Below are 18,689 nucleotides of genomic sequence, written 5' to 3' on the forward strand. Positions count from 1 at the left end.
TTCAGTGCAACCCTGGAGGGGCACCAAATCAAAGGCCAGGCTGGCCACAAGAGCCAGACTGGGAAACCACACAAAGGCTGCTGCTGGCAGAGTAGAATGGAGGTTGCAGAGGGGGAGCTGAGCAACAGTCACAAGCACCAGGGAAGCAGCACGGCCCAGCTCCGCCCTGGCTTGCCCCAACAGAAGCCCAGCGCCACCCTGGGCAGCCATGGGAATGGCAACTGTTGTGGGCAGCTGGCAGGGCCCACCCATACACAGGCCGTTGGGATCAGGAGTGTGACACATAGGCAGGGCGTGAAGCAACCAGCCAAGGATTCACTTAGATGCTCAGGCAACTTCCTCTGCCTCCTCCTGGCCCAAGTAGAACATCTGAGCCAAAGATCAGGGCAAGCCCAGCCCACCAGCCAGGGGTTTTGTGGGCAGAGCTTGGGGAGCTAGAGAACTGCTGGGTCCTTCATCTCCAAGTTCTAGTGACCTGCCATGTGGCAGCTGCTGTCTGAGCCCTACCTGGGGACCTTGGTGTCACACCTTCATGCCCTCACTAGAGCTCCCCTTCTGAGCAGTGTGTTCCTGTCCAACTGTGGGATTCCGGGCAGATAGACCGGGCTGTGAGGGGGTCTGAGTTGTACCCTAGAGAGTGCAGCAGAGCGCTTAGCTGCCCTGGGGAATGAGCTGGGCCATTCCCAAGATGGGTGAGTGATGCATCTTTACTGCAGGTGAGTGTGTCCTGGGATCTTGTACCAGCCAGACCCCAGTCTCTGCAAGGTGGGGAACGGAGCCTCTCTGGGTCGGTGACTCGGATCCTGGCTCTGAAAGCAGGAATGGCAAAGACCTTAATGAACAAGATCAGCACTTGGTTTTTTGTTCTTCAAACAGCATTTCCAGTCTCTGAAACTGATGTGATCTCCTGGGTGGAGCAAGAGGAGCTGCGGATCCCAGATCCTCCGAGCTGTGAGGAAGGGGAGATCATCAGCAACACCCAGACAGGTGAGCAATCAGTTAAACTGACTCAGAAACCAATTTCTGTCTCCTTATAGCAGACGTAACTTGTGTGTTTTCATGAAGTCTGACTGACTGTTCAGCTTGTCTTCAACTCCAGTAAGAGTGTGGTGAGCGAGGAAAGGCTGGGTTCTCTTCTCTGTGGACAGGTTGTGAAGGAGGACAACGAACTCAGCTCATGATAATTTGACCATTATTTGAGCGTGTGTCCCCTTTTCTATTCCTCTTTTAGAGTTTCCTTGCAGTTCATCGTGGAGAATAACTCCTGTCTGGATCATTCCTCTATTCCAACAGGTGGCGGGACACTGACTGAGAACCATGAAAAGAGTCTTCAGCAGGAAGAACTGGAGCAAGTGTCTCCATGTGGACTATTATTGAGACGATCTGAAGGATATGTTTTCCAGATACGTGAGCAAGGAGAGAGCTGTGAGAGTCAGCATAGCCCAGAAAAGCAGCAGGGAAATCATCTAGGAGAGGGACAGGGTACCTCCAGGAGCACACGGGAGAAAAGAAATACAGAAACCGTCCAACAGGAAATCCCCCATCAACAGTCACCCTGCACGTGTAGTGACTGTGAAACTCTTACTGAACATCAAAGGGTCCATACGGGAGAGAAGCCCTTCAAGTGCTCTGACTCTGGGAAAAGCTTCAGTGAGCACTCACACTTTACAAACCATCAGAAAATACATACAAGAGACACACCCCATAACTGCTCTGACTGTGGGAAAAACTTCAGTACAAACTCACACTTGGTTATCCATAGGATGGCTCACACAGGAGAGAAGCCTTTCAATTGCTCTGCGTGTGGGAAAAACTTCAGTCAGAAGTCAAACCTTGTTACCCATAGGAAGAGCCACACAGGAGAGAAACCCTTCACTTGCTCTGACTGTGGGAAAAACTTCAGTAGTAGCTCATACCTTGTTGCCCATAGGAGGAGCCACACAGGGGAGAAACCTTTCAATTGCTCTGACTGCGAGAAAAGCTTCAGTCAGATTTCAACCCTTGTTAGACATAGCAGGACCCACACAGGGGAAAAACCCTTCTACTGCTCTGACTGTGGGAAAAGCTTCAGTAGTAATGGAGAACTTATTAACCATTGCAGGATCCACACAGGAGAGAAACCTTTCAATTGCTCTGACTGCGGGAAAAGCTTCAGTCAGAAGTCAAACCTTGTTACCCATAGGAAGAGCCACACAGGAGAGAAACCTTTCCATTGCTCTGACTGTGGACAAAGCTTCAGTTTCAGCTCAGACCTTGTTAGACATAGGATTACCCACACAGGAGAGAAACCCTTCAGCTGCTCTGAGTGTGGGAAAAGCTTCAGAAGAAGCTCACACCTTCTTAACCATAGGAGGACCCACACAGGAGAGAAACCCTTCACTTGCTCTGACTGCGGGAAAAACTTCAGTAGTAGCTCAATTCTTGTTGCCCATAGAAGGACCCACACAGGAGAGAGACCTTTCAATTGCTCTGACTGCGGGAAAAGCTTCAAAAGAAACGCAGACCTTGTTATCCATAGCAGGATCCACACAGGAGAGAAACCTTACAGTTGCTCTGACTGCGGGAAAAGCTTCAGTCGCAGCTCAAGCCTTTTATACCATAAGAGAACCCACACAGGAAAGAAACTTTTCAATTGCTCTGACTGTGGGAAAAGCTTCAGTCAGTGCTCCTGCGTTACTAGCTATCAGAATACATACACGAGAGTCGCCTTATAAAAGCTCTGATTGCAGAAAAGGCTTCAAACACAGGTCAGACTTTGTTAAAGATTAGACAGTCCACAGAGGGGAGAAAACCATTCAGTTATTCTGTCTGTGGGGAAAGCTTCAGTCAGAGCTCAAATCTTCTTAGCCTTTGGAGGAGCCACAGAGGGGAGAAACATATAACCTGAGTTCCCTTTAAGCTGCCTGGCCAGGTGGCTGTGGTCCCAGAGGACCACTTGGGGAGGGCCTCCTGGGCTACTGACCTGGCCACTGCCACTCACCTTTCTACTCTCTGGGGCTTCTCACCACCCGGTCCTCCTGGGGCAGCTCCTTAGTCTCCCCTGGCCAAGGCCCTGAGCTGAGATTCCTGTCCCCACCCCCACCCCTGCCTCTGAGCATTGGTACAGATGCTGAACCTCTTCAGGTCTGAGAAGAGAGCAGTTTAGGGCCCAGCTTCCTGGGATAGCACTCCCCAAATGGGATCAAACCCCAAAGAATGGGGTAAGCCCCATTTAGCAATGAAAGCAGAATGTGTACACCGATTGCTCCCATAGGTAGTAATTGTTTACACTGGGCTTGATAGTAAGTAAAAGTGGTTTTATTAAGTACAAGCTGTAGGAGTTAAGTGGTGATAAGTGAGAACAGGCAGAGCAAAGCAGATTACAAACTCAAAGGTAACAAAAAATGTTTTGTTAGTGCTCCACTGAAACTTCAGTACAAACTTTTACAAACTCCCCCTAAAACCTCTTTCCCAGCTGCCCCTCCAAACCAGGGCTCTCCCCCACCCTGGGGTCTTTGGCTCCTTCCTTCAGATGCAGCCCAGCCAAAAGATCAAGTCCTCCAGGTGGATGTTATTTCCAAATAACGGCTTGCTGTGTAGACATGCACTGTAATTCCGAAATAAGGCTGCTGTGTAGATGCACCCCAAGGGTCACTGACCAGTGGCCTGGGCTCCCCGTACTCAGGAATCGCAGTGTGGTTTCTGTGGTCCTAAGTCCGGCTTCTGAGGGCTGCAGGAGAAAGACCTGGTGTGGACAGGGAAATCCCAATGAACCTCCCAGCAGAGCGTGACTGGTCCCATCTCAGAGCTCTGGTTCTGTCTCTGGGTATAGTTCCTGCTGGGCTTTTCTGGACTACTCCAGATCATTTGTTCAGGTGAACTTGTGTTTTTGTTTTAATACAATGACATATAGAACTTTTTAACTAACACAGACATGTAATGAGGCAAGAAATAAAGCAGGTTTAGCCACTGCAGAAGAAAATGAGTAAGTTTATTTATTTCCTAGATTCTGAGGCTTAAAAGATTTCCTTATGTTTCACTCTTATAAATGTGAACATGTTGAATAACCTACCCTGTGTTGTGGGTTTTCTTTCTCTGTGAAAGCCATCGGGTCATGCACTTTGATCTCTGGTTAGTTAGATGTGCAGACAACACAATACAAATGAGAACTTACCAGAATAAAAGTGGCGAGGAGTCCTGTGGTACCTTATAGACTAACTGAATGGTTGGAGCATAAGCTTTCGTGGGCAAAGACCCACTTGGTCAGATGCATCTTACGAAGTGGGTTTTTGCGCACGAAAGCTTATGCTCCAACCATTCAGTTAGTCTATAAGGTGCCACAGGACTCCTCACCGCTTTTGCAGATTCAGACTAACACGGCTACCCCTCTGATAACTTACCAGAATGTTCATTGTATTTTAACCATATGCTAGCCTTTGCCACAAGCTCTGTGTACAGTTTAAGCAATGACAGTGGTCAGTATCTCTCAGCGGTGGGGCTGGAGCAAAGGAAGATGGTGGGGCATGACAGTTGCCCTGACATGGTGACATCCCCCCCACCTCCCAGCGATGCCCCTGTCTGTAGGGGTATGTCTACACTACCCCCCTAGTTCGAACTAGGGGGGTAATGTATGCATACCGAACTTGCTATTTGAATTTCCCGGGCTTCATTAGCAGAAAGCCAGCGCCGCCATTTTTAAAAGCCGGCTAGTGCTAACCCCGTGCCGCGCGGCTACACGCGGCACGGACTAGATAGTTCGGATTAGGCTCCCAGCGGCACCAGGCTGAGCACCAGTGGCGGTGGCTGGGCAAGGCACATGCCTCCTGCCTCTGCCAGCTCCTTGCACCCTCCCCCACATTTCGGGCAGGGGCTGGGCCACGCATGTGCCCTTCCCCAGCCCAGCGCGCCGGAATGGCTCGGTCTGGCCCTGAGGAAACCCCCTCCAAGGGGAAGCAGGGATGCTGCTGTGGTGTCCCTGAGAACAGTCAACCCACTTGTCTGTTGACCAAGGGGGCAGCTGCCTGTGGCTCATTTCCCCTTCCTCACCTGGGTGGGGACACGGCTGGGAGTGAGGGTGTCCTGTTTCTCAGCGGGCTCTGACCAGTGGGCTGGGACCGGGCTTGGCAGAAATCTTTCCCAGAGACACAGGCTGGAGAGATGTTTGTGGGGAAGCATTTTGTAAATGTTGATGGATGTAAACTGTTCCTGCAAGTGGGGGGGGAGGGTTGAAGCTTTCATTTAAAAATTTCCTCTGTCCTGTTGTTTCTGCTCTGTGGTCTTATCCCATTTGTCTGGCATGCAAAAGGTCTGTGTCAAACCCAGGTGGAAAGAGCCCCCCCTCTTTCTCCATTCAATTCCTTCTCTGCCTGCTCCAGTCTCTCTCAGACCCAGCTACTTTGCTTTCTGACCTGGTGTGTACCCTTCCCTGGCACTATAATACCATGGGAAGGGATCCTTTGCCAGCTTCTTAACTAGTAGCTCATTTAGGGCATGTTTACACAGCAGGGCAAAAGTCAAACTAAGATATACAACTTCAACTACTTGTTTGTGTAGCTGAAGTCAAAATAGCTTAACTTGGCTTTTGGTGCTATGGACAGCAGGTAGTGGAAGGCAGAGAACTCTCCCTTTGACTTCCCTTACTCTTCATGAAATGGGGGTTACTGGAGTCAGAGTAGGAAGTCTGCCAACTTGTACTTAATTGGAAATAACAGCTTGCTGTGTAGACAGGCACTTTATTTCCAAACAACACTACGGTGTAGATATGCTCTTATTGTCCCATTACAGAGCTGATGCTGAAGGACAGGAAGCTACAGAGTGCTGAAGGGGAGTAATCAGATACTGAGCGGTTTTTCTCCCTTCTTTCTTGGTTGGGAGAATTTGCTTCTGCTCTCCTCTGAGGCTGGAAGTGTCAGTTAGTATCCTCCCTCCTGGGTTCTACTAGAGAAATCAGAGATTTTTCCTATCTGAGAGCTGGAGAAAGCTAAGACTGAATTGCCTTTTATACAGAACACGTAATTGAAGGGAGGGCATTGTCTAGCATGGGGCTTGAACCTATGATTCTGAAATTAAGAGTCACATACTCTACCGACTGAGCTAGCCACTCTGTGTGCAGTGTCTTTCCCGCAATACTCTGTCACAGGATAGAGGATCAGCGTGTTCTCAAATGCTTGATTCAAGGCTCTGTCCTGTCCCCAGTGGGGCGCTCTGGTCTGTGTGGGGAGGCCTAGGCACCCTGGTCTCTTTTACCACAAGAATGGCCCCATTTCAGTCTCTCAAGTAACAGGAGAAGAGTCCGTAGCAGCAAGGGAAGGTCCCCTGAGTAAAATCAGGCAGACATGCCATGTCTCACGTTCTGAAGCAACCATTTCTGCCGTGGCAGGTACTGCTCCTTGTCGTACTGGCCTGGGCCTGGCATCCCTCCCCTCCCAGCACCACAGAAAGCCCCTTGGCATGAGCCTGGGAAAGCTAGAGGCCCCAGACCTGTCGCCCCCGAGAGGCTTGTGCCTTGGCCTCCTCTGCCCATGGCGGCCGGCTCTCCCGGCTGCCCCCTGTGCGCTACTGGCCAAAGGAGGCAGCAAGGCAGGAGTGGGGAGAAGAAGCAAGTCCCACTGAGGCCGACAGCTCAGGCTTAAGCCTCCAGCCCCAGCACAAAACCTTCAGCCCGGCCTCTGTTGCTCCCTCCTCAGAGGGGAGGAAGAAGCCCTGTTGCCTCAGGCCGAGGGAGGCGACAGGAGGCCTCTTCTCAGTGCCTTACGCTTTGCTTCCATGCTGGCTAGGGTTGCCAGGTGTCCAGTTCTGAACCGGACTGTCCAGTATTTGAGCTTTCTGTTCGGGAAACAAACTGAGAAAGTGTAAATGAGGAAATAGAAATGTCGGGTATTTTCTAAATAAGCTGGAATGTAGATTGCGAGGTAGTTTCAAGTGAGTCCAGTATTTCTGTGGAACCATCTGGCAACTCTAATGCCGGCAATCGCAGGGGCCAGGGAGCTCCCAGGCTGGCTGCAGCCTCAGCCACTTCCTGCTTCATGGCCCAGGCCCAGGCAGTCCAGGTGGGTCTCTGTGGGGCCCCAAGACATGTTTGCTGTTGTCCAGGCGCAGGGGGCCCAGATTCTGCAACACTCACAGGCCCCACAGGAGGGGCCTGGTTTGATGCTTCACCCCACAGCCCGGAAACAAGCCCCCAAACTTCCCCTGTGTTCTGAGAGCCCCGTTTGCTGTGTGAATTCTGTGGGGCAGGTTATGTCAGGCCTGGGCACAAGCAGGGTTCAGAACCAACCCACAAGTAAGTACCCGCTCAAGAGGATTGAGCAGTATCCTTTGCCAGCAATGTTAGTCCAGCCATGTAAGTGTCCCACTCATGTGCCCAAACTTTCTCCGAACCCCACTCACAGTTGCTGCCCTTGCTCTGGGCAGATAAGATCTCAGGGGTGGTTTTCAGTCCTGGAGACTTCAACCCAAACCCTGAGACACGGGGGTTTCTAATCCAGACGATCAATGTTTGCTTCACTTTTCCCTCCCTCCAGCAACACTAAATCTCAAGGTAAACTCTATAGTCCCAGCGGCTGGGGAAGATGTGCATGTTAGAGCCTCTGCCCACTGAGCTGTAGCTTTCTGTGCCCAGGGCGCCAGACACTGCCAGGGCTGGAGGGAAATGGGGAATGGCTGCTCTTTGGGAGTCAAAGGTGTTGTCTGGGACCATAGAATAGAACAGTTTCACCAAACTTTCCAAGGAGGGCACCATGGCTTAGCTGGCTAAAGCACCTGTCTTGTACACAGGAGATCCTGGGTTCAACTCCCATTGGTCCCTTTCTGTGGCCTTTGTTCACATTTTCTTATGTCTTCCTGGGACACAGAAGAGGCCTCCCCTGTTCACCCAGCGAACTGCCAGTTCAGGAAAAGGCTGATTGGGGAGGAGCATTGGGAAGAAGAAAACCACAAGCCTGGAACGGGTACAGAGGCTGCTGTGACTGGCAAGGCAGGGCTCTTGCTGCAATTTCTGGGACAGAAAAGCCAGGAACACATGCCCTTGTGATGCCCTGGAGTGGGCGGGGGTCAGCGCCCAGAGATCCTGCAAGTGCAAAGCTGCTACAGCCATGGAGGGTGACTCTTCTCCCCTCCCATGGGATGGGCAATCGCAACATGTGGAGCAGCTGGGAGAAAAGATCCATGGCAAAGCTGGTCAAGGCACCTGCCAAGTATGGTCAGTATATCTCAGTGGTGGGGCTGGAGCAAAGGAAGATGGGGGGGCGTGACAGTTGCCCTGACATGGTGACATCCCCCCCACCTCCCAGAGATGCCCCTGTCTGTAGGTTTCTAATCTCCCAACCAAAATTCTCCAGGCCAGGTACAGCTGAGCTGGGCTAGCTACAGCCTGGCCACTGGGCTGCTATCTCAGTGCAGACATACCCAGAAAGATTCCTTTTGAGTTGGTGTCTCAGGGAGTCTCTCCACTTTCCTGCCCCCCATATGTGAGTGCTGCTCTCTGGGGGTGCCTGGGAGAGTTGGGCTGGTTGCAGGGTTCTTGCACCCTGGGCAGCGGGTGCGTGCTGCATGCACATCTCTGCCCCAGGGTGGCAACCTATGGGGGCACCTGATGCGGCATCCCTTACCCCTTCAATCAGGTGCTTTCATAGGTTGGCACCCCTGCTAGCCCATGCGTTAATCCGGCCCTGGCTGGGGTGCAAAGTGCCAGGCTGAGGGGGGTGGAGATGGGGACAAGAGTTTGTCTTTGTTTCTCCTTTGCAAATAAAGCAGATGGTTAGTTTCTCCCACTCCTGAGCTATGTCTACACTCATGGCTTCTTGCACAAGAACATCTTGTGCAAGGGTTCTTGTGCAAGAAAACATCCACACTGCCATCTGTGAGCTGTGCTTTTGTGCAAGAGCGCCCATGGCAGTGTAGGTGCTCTCTTGCGCAAGAAAGCTCTGGTGGTCATTTTAGTCATAGGGCTTTCTTGCACAAGAAATCCCTGCCGAGCGTCCACACTGCCCTCTTGAGTAGGGGCTCCTGCGAAAGAGGGCTTACACCTGTTAAAAAAGAGCGTCGCTCTTGCGCAAGAAGCCCTCTCTTACCACGCGGTACTGTAAATTTCCTTGAGCAAGAGCAGGCAGGCAGTGTGGACGCTCTGCTGATTCTTGCCCAAAAACGGCTGTACTTGTGCAAGAAGCCACGAGTGTAGACATAGCCCTGGTGTCCTTTGCTCTGCAGTAACTGGCTCCCACCATCCCATGGCTGCTACCGGAGATCCCCAACTGGGAACCCCTCTTCTGGAGGGTGGGGCTTGTGCCGTTCTATGCAGGAAATCCAGGGCCGGATTAAGGCATGGGCTAGCTGGGCAGCTGCCTGGGGCGCCTGATATAAGGGGTGCTGTGCAACCCTTACAGCTGATAACTGCCTTCAGGTGCCACGCGCCCGTACTGCAAGCTGCAGCAGCTCCCACCAGTCACCCTACAGTGGCCGCCCAAGACAGGGGCTGCGTTAACCCCCGCAGCACTGGCCAGCAGCACCCTTCCCCCCACGGCTACGAGGCCCTTGCACGGTCAGGCTCGGTCTGCTCTCTGTGGCACCAGGCTGAGCACCAGCAGCGGTGGCCAGGCAAGGCACATGCCTCCTGCCACCGCCAGCTCCATGCGCCCTCTCCCACATTCCGGGCAAGAGCTGGGCCATGCTTGTGCCCTTCCCCAACGCAGGGTGCTGGAATGGCTCTGTCTGGCCCTGAGGAAACTCCCTCCGAAGGGGAAGCAGGGATGTTGCTGTGGTGTCCCTGAGAACAGTCAACCCACTCTTCTGTTGACCCAGCGGGCAGCAGCCTCTGGCTCATTTCACCTTCCTCACCTGGGCGGGGACATGGCTGGGAGTGAGGGTGTCCTGTTTCTGAGGGGGTTCTGACCAGTGGGCTGGGACTGGGCTTGGCAGAAATCTTTCCCAGAGACACACAGGCTGGAAAGATGTTTGTGGGGAAGCATTTTGTAAATGTCGATGGATGTAAACGGTTCCTGCAAGTGAGGGGTTTGAAGCTTTCATTGAAAAATTTCCTCTGCCTTTTGTTTCTGCTCTGTGGTGTTATCCTATTTGTCTGCCATGCAAAAGGTATGTGTCAAACCCAGGTGGAAAGAGCCCCCCCTCTTTCTCCATTCAATTCCTTCTCTGCACCCTCAGGCCCACTCCAGTCTCTCACACAGCCCCAGCTGCTTTGCCTTCTGCCCCGGTGTGTACCCTTCCCTGGCGCTATAATACCATGGGAAGGGATCCTTTGCCAGCTTCTTAACTAGTAGTTCATTTAGGGCAAAAGATAAGACACTGGACACAGACTGACACAGCAAAATCCATGGACTTCAACAGAGAAAAGGGTTATAAAAGCAGGGTGCTTGTCATGGAACTTTAGGTTCGTCTTGCCAACAACTCCAGGAGTATCGGATTGTGACCGACAGAGCCCGGCTCCCCTCTGCGATCAGTCTGGCTGTCCAGTAGATTGATTCCGACTCTGGACTGGTGACTATAAGATCGACTGGCCGGACTGTGTGTGTGTGTCGGTGGTTGGGTGACTGAATAGCAGATGCTACTGTTGTGTTCTCAATCAGTGTGGCATACTGCCTTTGCCCCTATAAAAGATCTCATGTGCTTTGTTTAAGCATAACAGTCTCCCCCAGCCCCACAGGACCCCTCACTCCCAAGCCAGAGCCCAGGTTCCCTCTAAGCTGCGTGGCATCCCGGCAGCTACTTAATGACCCTCCCCAGCCAGGGACTCAGGACTCTGCACATGGAGCTGCCTCAGCTACAGCAGCAGCTAAACTCTCCCTGCCAGCCAGACCCTCCTGCCAGTCAGGTCTCGCTGCCTGTTCTCTTCCCCCCATCGACGGCCAGCAGAGCCACCCGGCCACGGGAAACAGCCACACGAATGGCCCTTTCAGAAAGGAGCCTCAGGCAGCTGAAGGCACATTGTGGGCTCTTGAACAAGGTGGGTGGGGCAGGCAAACAGCTCGCAGGTGGGGGAATTAGCTCAAGTGGCAGAGCTCTCACTCACCATGTGCAAGGCAGGGGGATCCATATTCCCCAGTGATAGTGGAATCCTCACTTCCCCTTTCACAGGCAGAGCTGGCCAGGGGACTAAGAGCCTCCTGTGGCCTCTCCCTCTCCTACTTGATCTCTCCACTGGGGCAGAAAGCTCCTGGGCCACATCCCAGAGACAACTTGCAGGTGGAGCAGAATTAGCTGCATTGGAAAAGTGCTGCCTGTGCTCCATGGTCTGTGCTGTGCAGAAGAACAAGAACCACGTCCAGCTGGGGAGGAATGGCCACAATCCATCTTTTGGAGTTTGATTTAGCAAGTCCATCTGAGACTCGCCAAATCAAACTCAGAGGGAGAGGGCTCCCCCACCAGCTTCCGGCACTTCTGCTCTTTGTTCCCTTTGGCTTTCTTCTGCTGCTGGTGGGGGAGGGGGGGCAAAAACGGGTCCCAATTAATTATGCAAATGAGCATGGCAATAAGATAATCTGTACTTCATTTGCATGAGCTTTTGGGGAAGAAAGATGCAGTATGGAGATAGCCTAGGTGGTAGATAGCCGTGAACTAACATAGACTCAGGAAAAATCCCTGGGCTGCAATCCTTAGTTACACAAAATAAGAATAATTCACCAGCTCAGACGTGATTTCTAAACCTTCAAACAAGGAAAATAATAAAACCTGATGGACCAGGGAGACTTTTACCTACCCACACATTTCAGGAAGTCCAGTTCTATGTAAAGCAAGACTGTGTGGCCTAATGGATAAGGCGTCTGACTTCGGATCAGAAGATTGAGGGTTCAAGTCCCTTCACAGTTGCATTTACCTTCCTTTATTGGTGCTTGTGGATCCTGCTGTCTTTGGCCTGGAAAGGTCCTATGTAACAATGTGTTTTTTCTGTAACCCTATGGTAAGGCCTGTAGCTATTCAGTAGCTCTAAACTAAAGCCTTCTTCTGCAGCCAGACTGAAGAGCAGCAGCAATTAGCTGTAAAGCCTGGAGTCACATGCTCACATTCCATCTAAATGACATTGAAATAGTGTCACACTAGGCTGTGAGAAGGGCTCTTATCCTAGTGGCACCCACTGTCACCAGGCAAGAAGGAGATCTCAAGGTGGGTAGAGAAAACTTAATTACCAGCGTTTTGTCTGGCATAAGACTGCTTACCAATAGCTGTGTTTGTGCAATTGGTATTCTATGATTCTTGTCCTCACTTTCCTATTGTTTGTCTGTGTGATAGTCTGGTTTGGGTCTGTTTCTGACTGCTGTGTGATTGACTTTGTGTGGTGTAAATCAACTAAGGCGGTGAGGTCTGATTGGTTAAGTCATTCTGTTACAGTATGTTCAGATTGGTTAGTGAAATTTTACTAAAATAATTGGTTAAGGAAGAACTAAGCAGTATTGAGTTTCTCTATATAAACCTGGGTCCCAGAAGGAGACCAGCAAGAAGAAGAAAAGGGGAGAAGAGAAGAGGAAGGAAAAGGGAAAGGAAGACCAAGAAGGAGGAGAGAAGACCTTGAAGCAGAACTCACCTCCAAGGCAGCCTAAGAGCAGAACAACCGGGACTCCTCTGCACAGTTGTTGAAATGGTTTGCTGTGTGAATTCTATGGCAGCTGACATTAGGTCCTATGTAACAATTATTTACCAGTTTCCCTGTCTCAGTATTGCCCAAAGCTGTGATGGCCGAGTGGTTAAGGTGTTGGACTTGAAATCCAATAGGGTTACCCTGTGTAGTTTCAAATCCTGCTCACAGCAAGCCCTGTGTTTTGGCCGCACCCCTTCCTAGGGCAACAGCTGAGTTACCAGCAGTGTGGCTGTTAGTGTCAGTATCTAACTGAGGTAGAGATTTCTGCCACAATCCATCTTGGGGGCTATGTCTACACTGCAGGCTTTTTGCGCAAAAACTTGCAGTGTGTCTACACTGCACACACATTCTTGCACAAGTAAATTGACAGTAGAGCGTCAGAAAACAGGGCTTCGTCTGGAAGGGTTATTCCTCTCCCCACAAGAGCGCAGTGTAGACAGGCAACATGAATTTCTTACGCAAGAAGCCCCTATGGTTAAAATGACACTCTACTTTGACTTAGATCCCCAGGAGGCGCTGGGGAGTAATTACTCTGAATGGCCCTGGGCAGGAGCTATTTTGAAATAGCAGCAGTGGAGCATCCACACTACCACTATTTCAACTAGTTATTTCGGAAGAGGCGTTATCCCTTGTGCGATGAGGTTTACAGATTTGGAACTAAGCCGTGGCTGGCTTTTGAGGTGAATGAGTAGGAAGAGAGAGAGGTGACTGGAGGCTCTTTGCCCTCTGGATGGCTCTGATTGTGAAAAAAACAGGGACCACGCAACGCTGCAGAATGTGGGTCTTGATCCCTCTGTCTCTCGCATACTAAGTAAGCGCTCTACCACTTGAGTTAATTCCCCTAGTGTACAAAGGCCAAACTTCTTGGTGACTCTTCCCTTCTCCACAGGGACGTCTGTCTTCTAGGTCAGTTAGTCGTGGGAAAGGAGAAGGCTCCAACGAGGCTCCTCCTCACACTCGTGCTTGTGACCCTCATTCTCTATCTGGCCTCAAGGGCAAATCTCAAGAAGGAGACTCCCTGCAGCAAAGTCAGGGGGGCATTTCTGAGATGGCCCCAGCCCTGCAGCCTGTCCCACCTGGACATTGTCATGGACTCTCTGTGAGGTCATTGCCTCCCAACCTCCTTTAGCCAATAAGCTGAGGGGCTGCAAAAGGCCCTTGTGACGTCCTGAAAATAATCGGCGTAACGACATTCCGCAGGAGTGTTTTCCTTGCACTAGAAGGGGCAGTGTAGACAGCTTCTTCTGGTGCAAGACCTTCTTCCACAAATATGGTGGCTCATTAGCGATATTCCACGTTTAGCCTCATTTGCATATTACTCATGCAAGAAGCCGCAAGTGTAGCCATAGCCTCCTTGTCAGCTCCCTGCAAAACACCTTACACCGGTGAGTGAGGGTGAGAGTGGATAAACCCAGCTGTGCTGCAGAGAAGCTGTTAGATGGGGAAAGAGAGGGGCCCCCTTGGCCTCACCGAGCAACTCACACATATAAGAAAACTAAAGTTAAAAAAGCCAGTGTGTGTGTCAGGATGGCCAAGTGGTCTAAGGCGCCAGACTCAAGCTACTGTTTTTCCCTCAGTGTGGTACTATGGTCTCTGAATGGAGATGTGGGTCTCCCCTGCCATTGTAGAAGCGCTTGCTTAGGATTTCTCTGAGGCTGCATCTACACAGCAGCGTTCCTTGGGCATAACGGCCATTATACTGCAATAACAATGGAGCATCTACACAGCAATTCCATTATTCCGACTTCGGTAACGCTCCATCCAGACCAGTGGTCTGAGGAGCCAGGAGGTTTCCAGGCTGCAGACAGACAAGCCCACAGACAAAGACAAAGAGAAGTCCCAGAGCCACTTCCTGCTCAGCCCAGCAGGGTCTCTGGGTGGCCCCCAGACCTTTTGTTTCCCAATGCCTAGGCGCAGGGGCCCAGATTCAGCAACACTCACAGGAGGGGGCTGGTTTGATGCTTCACCCCACGGCCCAGCAACAAGCCCCCGAACTTCCCCTGCTTTGAGAGCCCCTCCCCCACCGACTCTGTTTGCTTGAGACCCCAGAGCCCTCCCTTGGGCTGCTTGGCATGTGGGGACTCAGGTCCAGTGGTGGATTTGCAGAGTCCCACAACAGCTGCTGCCAGCGTGCGGATGTGCACGTCTGTCTGGGGTTACTGGGCACTGGCCTGATTGGGTGAGTCCCGGATTCTGTTCCTGCCAAGGTGGACAAAGCAGCAGGAGAGAGGAGCTCAGCTGGCCTTCTTAGGGGGCTGGTTTGATTTGATGCTGCTCAAAAGTGAGCTTTTTCCTTCCCTGGCAGAGGAGGGGCAGGACTTGCTGGCTCCAAGGTGGAGCTGCAGGGCAGACAAAGCCCTTCCAGGAGGCACAGCTGGGCTCTTCACAGAGAAGCCAAACAAGGGATAAGCCTCAAGGACAAAGGCTTTTGCCAAAGCCTGGGATTGAACCAGGGACCTTTAGATCTTCAGTCTAATGCTCTCCCCACTGAGCTACTTTGGCACTTAACAGCCCCGCCCCCCCATTCCCCCTTGTGAGGCTACCACTTCGCCAGACTCAAGGACTTGTCTTTCCCTCAGTTGGGTGTTCTGGTCCCCAAATGGAGATGTGGCTTCAAATCCCACTCCTGACATATCTTCTGTTTTATATCTAGAGAGGTGACCTCATTTCCCCATCTCCCCTGACATTGTAGGAGCCCTTGCTCCTCCCACATGCTCATGAAAACATTTCTCAGGCTGCATCTACACAGCAGTGTTATTTGGGCATAACGGCCATTACTCTGCAATAACAATGGGAGCGTCTACACAGCAATCCCATTATTCCGACGTCTGTAACGCTCCATCCAGACCAGTGGTCTGAGGAGCCAGGAGGTTTCCAGGCTGCAGACAGACAAGCCCACAGGCAAAGACAAAGCAAAGTCCCAGCCACTTCCTGCTAAGCCCAGCGGGGTCTCTGTGTGGCCCCCAGACCTTTTGTTTGCCTTTCCCCAGGTGCAGGGGCCCAGATTCAGCAACACTCACAGGCCCCACAGGAGGAGGCTGGTTTGCTGCTTCACCCCACGGCCCAGCAATGAGCCCCCAGACTCGCCCTGTGCTCTGGAAGCCAGGTTTGCTGAGGGAATTGTGTGGGGGCAGGTAACATCAGGCCTGGGCACTGGGATTATTTACCAGTTTCCCTGGGGGCCCTGCTGTTTTCACAGCACAAATATCTTTCCCATCACCCTAGTCGTCCCTTTCCCAAGCTGAGAAGAAGAAGTTCCATGAACTCGTGTGAGCTGCTGTTCCGAAGAAGAGGCATTTCCCGTGGACCAATTTCCCAAGACCAATCCCCTACACAGAGCCCCAGAAAATACCAATGGACACTGGGCGCTTGTAAAGCTCCCTCTCGGGCAGCGCTACAGAATGGATCCGGCTGGCCATCGGGCTGACTAACCCATCAACAGACGAGTCCCCATGAGACTTCTCAGCCCAAGTGCAGAGACTGTGGAGTCTCCCGCTCCCAGCCCAGTGGCAGAGGGGCAGCGCCCTGAGGAGGCGGGTCCCGAGGCAGCGGAGACCTTTGAAGGGAGCGGAGACGTAAGGTCAGAAGGAAGGAGAACAAGTCACCTCTTCCCAGGTGAGATGTGGTGGGAAACTACCAGATCCGGTGCAAGCCGAGCTCCAAGGCTGGTTCCTGCCTGGTGGCTCCTTGCAGGGCCTGGCTTGAGAAGCAACAAGGAGCCGTGTGTGGCCAGGAGAAAGGGTGCAGAAGGAAAAAGGGTGCAGAAGGAATGTGGATGAAGGAGCAGGGCGGCGGAGCAGGAAGAAGGGAGGGTGTCAAAGGAAGCTGGGGGTGCTGGGTGGGAAGAAAGCAAGGGGAATGGGGTGGCTGGGGTCTGGCATGAGGCAGGACATTATGTGGCTTTGTGTCCACTTGCACCAAAGGCAAGAGCCACACTGCCCAGAAGGTGCACAGCCACAGTAGCGGCACTTCCAGGGTGGGCCCTGCACTGTGTGGCTGCAATGACCTGGTCTCAGGCAAGGCACCACTGAGAAGTCTCAGCCCCAGCCCCGCATCCTCCTATCTCAGCTTAACCTGCTGAGCTGTCTCCCACATGCTCCTGAAAGCCAGCACACATGCTGGCAAACCCTGCACCAGGTGGCAGGCCCTGGAACTGCCTTGTGGGCACCCAGGGGAACGGCAATAAGAGAAGACCCTGTGTTTCTGTCTGGCTTTGATCCAGGAACCTTTTGCGTGTTAAGCAAATGTGATAACCACTACACCACAGAAACACACATAAAAATATTTTCTGCTACTGCACTTAAGCTTGGGCAAATATTAGATTCCTAACCCTTTGTCCAACAGAGATTGCTGCGGGGCAAAGGAATTCTCTGTTGTCAATTTTGTGCCCTCAGGAAGGGACCAAACTGAAGGAGGCCGGGCCTGGGGACTCCAACCTAAACCCTGACACCAAGGGGTTTACAAGCCAGATCAACGTTTGATCCATTTTGCCCTCCCCAAACCTTGCAAAACCTCAAAGGCAACTCTACAGTCCCAGCGGCTGGGGGAGATGTGCATGTTAGAGCCTCTGCCCACTGAGCTGTAGCTTTCTGTGCCCAGGGAGCCAGACACTGCCAGGGTGGGAAGGCAGGAGGGAAATGGGGAATGGCCGAACTTTGCGAGACAATGGTGTTGTCTGGGACCATACAGTAGAACAGTTTACAGGTGGATCTGAGTAGGGCACCGTGGCTTAGCTGGGTAAAGCACTTGCCTAATAAACAGCAGCTCCTCAGTTCAGTTACTTATGCTCCGGGACACAGAAGAGGCCTGCTGGCCCATGGAACTGCTGGCTCAGGAAAAGGCTGATTGGGGAGGTGTGTGGGGAAGAAGGAAACCACAAGCCCCAAGAGGTTTCTCCCTGACAGGTGAGAAGCTCCTGATGCCCACATACCCTGACTCTCCATGGCTGCAGGAGCTGCCGAGGTTGCACCCTCAGGCTCTCTAGGTGCTGACACCCCCAGGGAATCACAAGGGCACTTGGCACTGGCTCTGCAGTCCCAGCAATTGCAGCAAGAGCCCTGACTTGCCAGTGCCAGTCACAGCAGCCTCTGCACCTGCTCCAGGCTTGTGGTTTCCTTCTTCGCAACACTCCTCCCCAGTCAGCCTTTTCCTGAACCAGCAGTTCCATGGGTGGCCAGGGGAGGCCACTTCTGTGTCCCAGCAGGGCATAGGAAAATGTGAGCAAAGGCCACAAGGCACCACTGGGAGTTGAACCCAGCATCTCCTGTTTATGAGGCAGGTGCTTTAGCCAGCTAAGCCATGGTGCCCTCCTCCAAAGTGTCTTTAAAATGGCTCTTTATGTTTCCAGACAACACTTTTGACTCCCAAAATGTAGCCATTCCCCACTTCCCTCCAGCCATAGAGCCCAGGCCATGTCTGGCCCCCTGGGCACAGAAAGCTACAGCTCCATCTGCAGGGGGCTTTGGCTTCCTTGCCCATGGGATGCTGTTGCAGGAAGGGCTGCTCAGCAGGGACGGGGTTCACCTGTCGAGGAAGGGAAGAGTATTTGGGTGCAGACTGGCTAACCTAGTGAGGAGGCTTTAAACTAGGTTTGATGGGGGCAGATGCCCAAAGCCCACAGGTAACTGAACAACATGGAAACCTGGGGGATGGGCCAGAAATGGGAGAGAGCAGGGGCTGTAACAGCAGAGATAAAGTAGGGACGCAGGACCACTGGGAAACAAAATCTAATCTGTGTCTTAGATGCTGGTATAGACACACAGGACTATGGGTAATGAGCAGGAAGAAGTTGGTATCACAGGGACTTGGTGGGATAATACAAGACTGGAATTTTGGCACAGAAGGGTTCAGCTCGCTCAGGAAGGACTGGCAGGGAAAAAGGGAGGAGGATGGTTCCTTAGATATGAAACATGCGAACACTTGGCCTGAGGTGGAGATGGACACACACTCAGCCTCACCCACACCTGGGAGGCAGTTTGCAGGGAGCTGAAAAGAAACAGAAGAGGGGAAACTGGAGGTGACCTCACAAAGCAACCGCATCCCTGGGCCACAAAGAGTATCCAGAAGTCACTTCCCCACCTCTCCCTTGCCTGCTCTAGAGCTTAGCCCAAAGGCCGATAAACTC

General features: G+C 52.3%; 1 protein-coding gene and 4 non-coding genes across 5 annotated transcripts; 3 read left to right on the forward strand and 2 right to left on the reverse strand.

The window, feature by feature from the left end:
• Positions 1-699: 699 nt before the first annotated feature.
• On the forward strand, positions 700-3,970 carry LOC149522825 (uncharacterized). Its single transcript, XM_089770511.1, is given in 3 exon segments — positions 700-716; positions 1,232-2,683; positions 2,685-3,970. Coding segments are annotated over 3 exon segments (1,554 nt in total). The 3' UTR covers positions 2,770-3,970.
• A 7,756-nt stretch (positions 3,971-11,726) lies between these two features.
• TRNAR-UCG (transfer RNA arginine (anticodon UCG)) lies at positions 11,727-11,799 on the forward strand. Its single transcript has one exon. It is a non-coding gene; the product is annotated as a tRNA-Arg (tRNA).
• Positions 11,800-12,653: 854 nt separating this feature from the next.
• TRNAS-UGA (transfer RNA serine (anticodon UGA)) lies at positions 12,654-12,735 on the forward strand. Its single transcript has one exon. It is a non-coding gene; the product is annotated as a tRNA-Ser (tRNA).
• Positions 12,736-14,994: 2,259 nt separating this feature from the next.
• Positions 14,995-15,067, reverse strand: TRNAF-GAA (transfer RNA phenylalanine (anticodon GAA)). Its single transcript has one exon. It is a non-coding gene; the product is annotated as a tRNA-Phe (tRNA).
• Positions 15,068-17,797: 2,730 nt separating this feature from the next.
• On the reverse strand, positions 17,798-17,871 carry TRNAM-CAU (transfer RNA methionine (anticodon CAU)). Its single transcript has one exon. It is a non-coding gene; the product is annotated as a tRNA-Met (tRNA).
• Between the last annotated feature and the right edge of the window lie 818 nt (positions 17,872-18,689).

This window comes from Pelodiscus sinensis, chromosome 19 (genome assembly GCF_052426305.1).
Source record: "Pelodiscus sinensis isolate ZL-2025 chromosome 19, ASM5242630v1, whole genome shotgun sequence".
NCBI classification, from domain to species: domain Eukaryota; kingdom Metazoa; phylum Chordata; order Testudines; family Trionychidae; genus Pelodiscus; species Pelodiscus sinensis.